The sequence below is a fragment of the Pollachius pollachius genome (genome assembly GCF_949987615.1).
Source record: "Pollachius pollachius genome assembly, chromosome: 13".
Lineage (NCBI taxonomy): Eukaryota > Metazoa > Chordata > Actinopteri > Gadiformes > Gadidae > Pollachius > Pollachius pollachius.
Genome location: NC_136946.1, coordinates 5,731,259 through 5,739,569, shown reverse-complemented (window position 1 = coordinate 5,739,569; position 8,311 = coordinate 5,731,259). Strand labels below are relative to the sequence as shown.

Here is an 8,311-nt window from a genome sequence, read left to right as displayed (position 1 = left end):
CAGAACTTATCCTCTTTGTAGACGTCTAAGACAAGCGCCTTAGACAAGCTCTAATATACACAGTATTTTAATCTTGTGCTTACACATGCATGCAAGAAAGAAATTATAAAATAATGGATACTGATCACTTTAAACAGATTCAAATGTTTTAATATTAAAAGAGACCTGACACATTTATATACAAAGATAGGCTTTATGAATATCAAAACAATTATAATTAAAAGGGTAACAATGGTAAACATTTCAAGTAGGGATGCACCGAGTCTGTGTTCACACCAAAAGCTGTAAAGCGTTTTGAGCGATAAACGCACATTCACTTTCTATTATACATGAGCGATAAAACGCTTAAGCGATAGCTTTAAAGCTGTACAGCTGTACATGAGAGTTGAAAACAGCTCAATTCTATGCAAATGAGCTAGTAGTGTTTAGGCTGTAATTGACCGTCAGCCAATCGGAATGTAGATGTCTCTCGCCGGCGGGCCTGCAACCTGGTATGCAAACAATCCATCAAAGATCATGTCTCAGAAGGTGTCCATGTGTCAGGCCCTGAGCTACTGCAGCGCCACCAGCAGCTGAGTGATTTCCTCACGGCCGCGGTGCACCCTCTTCTGGCCACGAGGAAGATTGCGACACGACGTTACATTGAGGTAGTTGAGCGCTGTCGAATGCCGAATTATCAACCTGTAAAAAAAAATGATAAGGAAAGACACACATTAGTGATTCTGTAAGTTAAACACACAATTGTTTAAACACACCAGTGTATGTTTTTTCTCTTAGTATTTGGTTTTCCTTGATGAACCCATGTATTAAACACTGAATGAAAGTGTGCGTCAGATCATTGGCATTAAATGAAACATTTGATACAACATTTGTGTAAAGAATGGCTAACAAATAGCTTGTGGGCTAAATCCAAACTCAATACCATGACATTTTAATTATGTTGGACCAACACTTCTTACAGCACTAAATAGTATATACTTAGCCTAAGTGGCTCTGGTCGGAAATGAACCACTAACCCATAATGCCATGCTCTAACGGTTGAGCTACAGATATAATAGTTCATAATTCATGATAATTATAATCTTAATAATAATCATACACATATTGATATTCATAACAACATTCATTTAATAATAACAACAATAATAACGACGACAATATTTTCACAATAATAGTAATGATGATTGATAATGCTTAATAATAACATAATTAATAATAATATTCATCAACGCAATAATGTTAATCCTAATAATTATAATTATCATAGCCAATCATCTGTTCCAAGAGCCCCGAGTACCAGACCTGAGGGCGGGGGGGCTGATCCGGGTCCCACTGAGGTTGAGGGAACGCAGGGTGCTGGGGTCCGGGGCCCGCGCCAGGTGTCCCAGGGCCAGCTCCAGGTCCTCCTGGCTGAACAGCTGGTTGGCCAGGTCTAGCTCCCTCATGCTGCGGCTCCACTTCTCCATCAGCTTGTGGAGGTCCTTCCTGGCCGGGGGGGGCCAGGAGTTACACGTAGAGTTAAAGTACTGACCCCAGAACAGACACTCCAACTCTGGGGGGGGGGGGGGGGGGCAGGGGGCAGGGAACAAACACAACAAGGGACTGGAAGTATTAGGACACAATACATAATATAAAACTTCATATTAGGTTATTTAAATGGTGCTGTGGGTGAGATTTAAGGGATTAAATTTTAGGGCTATTGACGATTATACTCTGATTTGCCTGTCTCAGTGTTCAACTATTTACATTCAGCAATGGGCTTAGCACACGTTGATCCTCTCTTCTTTAAAACACCCTATTTGTCTCACAAGGGGGAGACATTGGTGCACACTCAAGTCAAATGTTTGATTGAAAACAAGTGCACTTGTGTTAGTTGGGAAGAGCATGGAAGTTTGACTGCTACACAACATCTATCGCTGTACTGAAAGACCCTTTGTTTAATTGGCTTTAAAATGTCTGTTTAAAATGTCCCATATTATAGCACACGGTATGAGAATGACAAGCGTTACAAGCCGTTTGTAAATCGGCCTCTTCTGACATCACAAGTGGGCGTGTCCACCTAGATGTATGACGGATACGTTTTTGTTACGTTTTGTTGGTACACTAATCCATCCAGCGCCCATCTAGGTGGACACGCCCACGTGTGATGTCAGGAGAGGCAGATTTTCCAAACGGCTTGTAAGGGCTAATCACACTCACACCTGGTGGTGTGATATGTCACCTTTAAAGCGGTCTACGGCCTACCTTCACAGGGCAGGGCCGCCAGCCCGGGTGCACTGATATTAAAGCAGCCTCGCAGGTCCAGCACACGCAGCTTTGGGGAGGCCAGCAGCAGGTCCCACAGGTCGCGGTCGCTAGTCGGGCAGCTGGAGGAAGTGGGCATGCACAGCTCCTCCAGCAGGGGGAAGCCCAGCGCAGAGACGTCTGCGTTCCTGAACGTCTTACGCCCCAGGACGACGTTCAGCAACCGGAAAGTCTGGTGGGTTCGCCGGGGAAAATGGGAGTGATGGGTCTATAAGTCTAAGTCTATGTTCGGTGGATGGGTTGAAGATTCAGTCTATAAGCAAATAGGCCCATGGGGCAGGAAGGTGAACACACAATCCATGGATTGATTGTGTTTGAGTTGTCATGTTGCCGAAACATGGCAGGGTTAGGTCAACGTAAGCTCACCTTCAGCTTGGGGCAGCCATGTTGCAATGCTTGGATGTGGATAGGAAGCTTGCAAAACCCGCCTTCCAGGACGTTCCAGTTGATCTCCAGGAACTCTAGATCTGGGCAGCATCCTCTCTATGAAAAATAATATACAATACGTAGAGCGTGTGCTACTGCACATGTCTTTAAAATAGGGACGCACCGAATATCCGGTATTCGGCTATTATAGTATTATATAGTATTTGGCCAATGTGTGAAAAGGCTGCATTTCCATGATGCCATCAGTCTGCCAATGTGTCCATTAGTGATAGGTGAAGAGAGATTAGCATACAATGGGGAAAAACCTCTTGAGGGGACTGAAGGGAAGACTTTTTTTTAGGCTACCGCAAAGTTGGAACACTACACACACACACACACACACACACACACACACACACACACACACACACACACACACACACACACAGTGTGATTAGTACACACGGAGAGAGCGGCCAGCAGCATTTCGTTCCTGGACCCGTGCGTGAAGAGGAACTTCCTGAACTTGCCGCCGTTGGTCTTCAGCAGCTGAGCGAGACCCTCCACCTGGTACTGGAAACAAGCAGAGCACAGCAGGTCAAATGGGTGTTAAAACCTCCAGGACCTGTATGAAGGGAAAATAACTCAAGGGTCTATATTTTTCACTCATAGAAATTACAATCTGCATTCTACCCATTTACAAACTCGGGTTCCTGGATGTGAGGTCAGAGAGAAAATATTGACAAATGTGTGTGCCCCCCCCTTGCACGGAATCTGCAGGCCCTTGACTTTTGCAACATTTTGTGATGCATGTGTTGCAACATTTGGACTTGTAGCAATTGGAGTGAGAGAGCAGGGCAGGGAGGGAGTGGGGGGTGCTGTTATGGGAAAATTATATCTTCACATTCTGTTTCTGTAACTGCCATTTGTTGGTTGGCCTTTTCGCTGACACCCTTGGGGTGCTCAGGGGTCAAAGGGTCCAACTGAGGAGTCACCTCTATGAGACCCCACATTACCATTACCAATGATCAAATCAAATAATGTTTAGGGGATGTTACGGACAGAGTTTCCTGTATTCTCATCAAGGAGATGAATGCGTAAGGGGATCTCTGCTCCCTCGTGACCGGTATACCGCAGGCGCAAAGGTAACTTAGATAACGCTATAGATAACGCTAGGAACAAGTAGAGTGGCTAGACAATGCAAGGAATAGGAGACAGAGCTTACAGGATGAAGGGGAATCAACATGATCAATTTTACCATCACACATCATACGTGGAGCAGAGTTGATCTCAGCATTTCTGAGACCTGTGCCACGGTATAAGAAGTCCTCGCATTAGACACTGCGTCAGACTTCAGCTAGTGGACCTCTCAGTAGTGATGCAGGCTGATTTCCCATCCATTGGATCATTGTATGGTATGTTTTATTGTTTGTTGTATGATTGCTGTATTTTATTGTACCATTATTACCCAAATATATGACAATAACTAGGGCTGGGTAAAAAAAATGATCGATTTCATTAAAATTTTGTAATATCGATTCATAGGGCATGAGGTCGATATTTTTTTTTGATTTGTTTTGTTTTGTTTTGTTACCATTATTATTATTTTTGCACTTTAATAAAGTTCAAGTACACTTTCACTTGCAATTCCTTTCTCATTTCAAAATTGCACTTTTGTGACTTGAGACCGTTTTGTTTACAGCTCAAGTTTACAGCCCAACTGTCCAATTTACAAGTTTGCACTTAAAACCTGTTGTTAAAGATGAAGAGAAAACACACAGTTGAGCCATTTTCATTATTTAAGAGCAGATCGAATCGAATCTAAATCGAATCTAATCGTGATTAATCGATTCAGAACCTTATGAATCAAAATCGAATCGATTTAGGAAATTGGCCACGATACCCAGCCCTAACAATAGATGTTATAAGTTCGGATGATTCTTTATTCTACCCAGTTTGGTCAGTTTAGACAGTTATGATTGACGTGGGCCCGGAAATTCCCACCACAGTACCAATGAGAAATCAGAAGACAAAGTGCTCTTTTCGCACTGCTGTCTCGCCTTTCCAAAGGGTGCTCACTACAGAGCCAAAGGGGCTGAGCTTTACCACACCTGCTCTCTCATTCCCACGGCTACAAGTGCAAGTTTTGCACCACATTTGTCGCAAAAAGTTTTGCAGAGGTCAAGGAGATGAATCACTCTGTTATGCACAGGGTTAGCTCTGTTAACACACAACGTTTCTTTCGGCTTTTGCTACCTCAGAGTACTGCATGTTGATGCTCTGTAGAGAGGGGCTGTTCTCTGCCAGGCTCAGGAAGGCCTTTCCAGTCACGCCCGTGCAGTAGGACAGATTGAGGGAGGCCAGCTGAGGGCACGACTGGGACACAACCTGCAGGGGTGGAACATTCAAAAGATGGGATTGAATCACAAATTTCAAAGTAAATTTCAAAAGACTGCACACATTTCAATATTGAATGCATACATTTAAAAAGATAAAGCATATATTAAAAAATAAAGTAAAAATCAATAGGAAATCAAACTATGAGAGTAAAGGGCTCACTGTATTATGAAGACCAGTACGCCTATACGTCTGTGTGTGGGGTGTGTTTGGATGCTTGTATGCTTTAAGACGTAGTTTGAAAAGCACTTACTTTTACAGCGTAGTCAACATTCTTCTTCCAGTGGTTAAGAGTGAATTCTCTAAGTTGGGTGAATCTAGAAAACCACAGACACACTTCATTGTTTTGATCTCCATCGTGATTGTATCCGGGAAACTCCCCAATGTTAAATACAAACAGAACAGCCGCTCAAGCTGTTCATCCTGACCTCTCTGAGGCCAGCCATCCGATGGTATTCTGGATCTTTTCCTCTGTTCTGGGCGTCTGCGTCTTGCTGGGCGTCATCCAACAGAACCCCACGGACACACTGCGCCACAGGCCGGGGCTGGCGGCCGCCGTGTTCCAGAGCCGACACACTCTGGACACCCTGGAGACAGAGGAACACACACAAACACACACACCTGTTATGATTGCACACTGCCTCTCAGAATGAGTTGCTATCACAATGTGAAGCATATTTGTGAAAACAAGATTCATTAGCACATGTACACATGAAGGTTGAGGTGCCGACAGAGGGACACACACACACACACACACACACACACACACACACACACACACACACACACACACACACTTTTCTTTTTTACCACGTTGTGGATTTCAATCTAACGTCGGTTTAGATTCATGCCTGTAGTGAGATGCGGATGACGTCCTATTACCTGCACAGAAATGGTATTGCACCGTCCTGGACCACGATCATCTGAAAGATGCTGACCAGCACCTCCTCGGGCAGACTCTGACCCCATCTGTGGTCCAAGTCCTTTGGTGTGCGAAGAGGATTCTCCTCTGCCTCTCCGTTGTAATGTTCTCGGAGGGTCGCCGCTCCTAGGTTTACTCTGGGTTTGGCGACCGCTGGCTTTTTCTTCTTGCTCTGGGCATTGTTTTTCAAGTTCCCCTTGCCGGAGGAGATCGTCTTCTTCTTGGCCGCAGTCTTCTTCTTCTTCTTCTTCAAGGGCCGCCAGTCCAGGTGATCCTGACTGCCTGTGTTGGAGATCAACAGTAGCATGTCCTCTCCCTCCTGGACGGTGTAACCAGGCCCTGCTCCGAACCTGGCCTTCTTCCTGGCCTTCTTTGGCTTGGCGGCCGCCGGTGTGCCTGACTTCCTTTTCACCCCCGTGCTTGACTTTCTTTTCGCCGCCGCCGGCTTCGTCAGTCCACCTTTCCCACCCCTTGACGGCCCCGATGTGCTGGATGTAGCGCCGGATGTAGCGCTGGATGTAGCGCTGCGGACACCCTCCTCCATGGGTTTACTGTCATCTCCGCCAAAGACCACCTGATCCATCTTGGGTGTGGTCCGTCGTCTTTCACCTTGGACAGATGGAATAGCCACGCACTACTTCAGACAGAGAACATGCCAAGGCTATCTGACAATAACGGTTGAGTCTTTTGAGAGAAACAGGAAAGGGAGATCAAAAAGAGTCTGCAACCACAAAAAAATACTAGAAACACCCCCATACATTTTTGTGAATGTAGTGCATAAAACTGTGTTGTACAATGCAAACTTTTACCGTACCGTTTCAAGAAAGACTAAAAACACTTTATCTATAAAATCATGGGGAGCAGGTAGAATATTGCTCTCCGCCATTTTGCTATCGTGTCCTTATATTATAAATATATTGTCACTCATAAAGGCCATGTTAACATCAAATCCAGTGTATAATGTGCACAAATAAGTTACTCATTTACATTTCTACAAATACTGGAAAACAAACAAACAAAGAAGGGTCCTGATGTAACGTAAGCGTTAAACTTAATGTTTAGCCTAAATTAAGATTGCTGCCTTGCTATATTGATACATGACTGCCATGCCAAGATACATTCCTATGCTTCTATTATAACCGTGTAACTATGCCTAGTACTAAAATCAACCAACAGATTTAACCCACCACTGAACGAGTCCGTGAATGGGACTTTCTCTTAATTTCTTCTGATTTCAGGCGTGCATTGTTTACTATGGTCCCTGATTCTCCCCGCGCATTGGAATGGCGCAGCTTCCGTGGTCAATGTCCATGACGCACTTTCCGTCTTAAGCTCATTGGCAGAGGGGCCAACATACGCACCGCCTCTTCTAAACACAGCCAATCAGATGCCAGAATAGAACTAGGGGCCCCGGACGGGAAAGCTTTACCCATTCACGCTTTAGATGTAAAAGATCACATCTTCGGTAAGAATCTAACCCTAAATATATGTGAAACACTGCAAGTAAACATTAAGACCATAATAATACAGGTAGCACTCAAATGCGTATACAATATATAGTTTATAACAATTCTACAGGGCTTAGGTATAAGCCTCAACAATAGCGTGCATGTATTTACCTTCCTTGGGTCGCTGTAATTAATGGTAAACATTTTCCATGATCCAACGCAAATGCTCTTTGACCTTAAATGTTTTGCTGACGAATGTTTACTCTTTCTTCCCCAGATTAACCCATTCATCAGTTTTCCATCAGCGATGGAAGAAGACCTCAACTTTTCGATATCTGGAAAAACGGTCATATCTCAGGCGAACCTACGTAAGTGTGTGTCGGTGGGAGGGCCACGCTGGCTCTCACTGTAGGGGCTTTTGTTAAGTCGACTCTGAGGCTTTTATTCATAAAAACACAACTTGGGCATGTAGTTCCACAAGAAAGCATTTGTGTGTCTGGATAAAATTATTTGCAATATGTATGTGTTTTTATTTTATTTTCAGGAGATGAAACTTTCTGGAAGCTTGTGGCTGACTTCTATGGCTCCCAAGCTGGCTTGGAGTTGGACCTCTACACGCAGCGCTGCAAAAACAGACTTTTGGTTCAAGTGGGACTCATGCGAGAGGACAACCATCTGACCTGGGATGCGGTGGTGGAGTGGCTGAAGAAGATCTTTCCGGAACACCAATCCGCCTTCTTTCAAGGCCTGATTGAAACAGGCATCGCCACTACCTTGAGTTTAGGAACTGACGCGCGACGCACCTTCCTGGAATCAGAGGTCAACTTTAACTTTGTTGGCCCACTGTGTGATATCATCGGTGTTGAAAGAACGG

At 44.5% G+C, this 8,311-nt stretch overlaps 1 protein-coding gene across 4 annotated transcripts; it reads right to left on the bottom strand.

Annotated features, from left to right (window-relative positions):
- Positions 1 to 51: 51 nt before the first annotated feature.
- Positions 52 to 7,667, bottom strand: fbxl6 (F-box and leucine-rich repeat protein 6). 4 transcript variants are annotated; one of them, XM_079748851.1, is made up of 10 exons: positions 7,609 to 7,667; positions 5,950 to 6,598; positions 5,496 to 5,654; positions 5,321 to 5,384; positions 4,927 to 5,058; positions 3,136 to 3,243; positions 2,671 to 2,787; positions 2,245 to 2,476; positions 1,303 to 1,552; positions 52 to 681 (listed from the first exon to the last, which is right to left on the bottom strand). In XM_079748851.1, exons 2-10 carry the CDS (start codon positions 6,570 to 6,572, stop codon positions 552 to 554), a joined length of 1,815 nt encoding a protein of 604 aa, XP_079604977.1. In that variant the 5' UTR covers positions 6,573 to 6,598; positions 7,609 to 7,667; the 3' UTR covers positions 52 to 551. The 4 variants fall into 4 exon arrangements, with proteins under 4 accessions (XP_079604977.1, XP_079604975.1, XP_079604976.1 ...); XM_079748849.1 differs by lacking the exon at positions 7,609 to 7,667 and adding an exon at positions 7,177 to 7,263; XM_079748850.1 differs by lacking the exon at positions 7,609 to 7,667 and adding an exon at positions 7,177 to 7,253 and having other exon boundaries at positions 5,950 to 6,673.
- Positions 7,668 to 8,311: the final 644 nt, after the last annotated feature.

What these genes read in the sequence shown, in the direction of transcription:
- fbxl6 (XM_079748851.1), bottom strand. Translation starts at nt 6,572, where the DNA reads ATGGATCAGGTGGTCTTTGGCGGAGATGACAGTAAACCCATGGAGGAG. An exon ending in TCAACATGCAGTACTCTGAG is followed by an intron (nt 3,244 to 4,926) that starts GTAGCAAAAGCC and finishes GCTTGTTTCCAG; the next exon opens with TACCAGGTGGAGGGTCTCGC. An exon ending in ATCAGCCCCCCCGCCCTCAG is followed by an intron (nt 682 to 1,302) that starts GTCTGGTACTCG and finishes TTTTTTTTACAG; the next exon opens with GTTGATAATTCGGCATTCGA.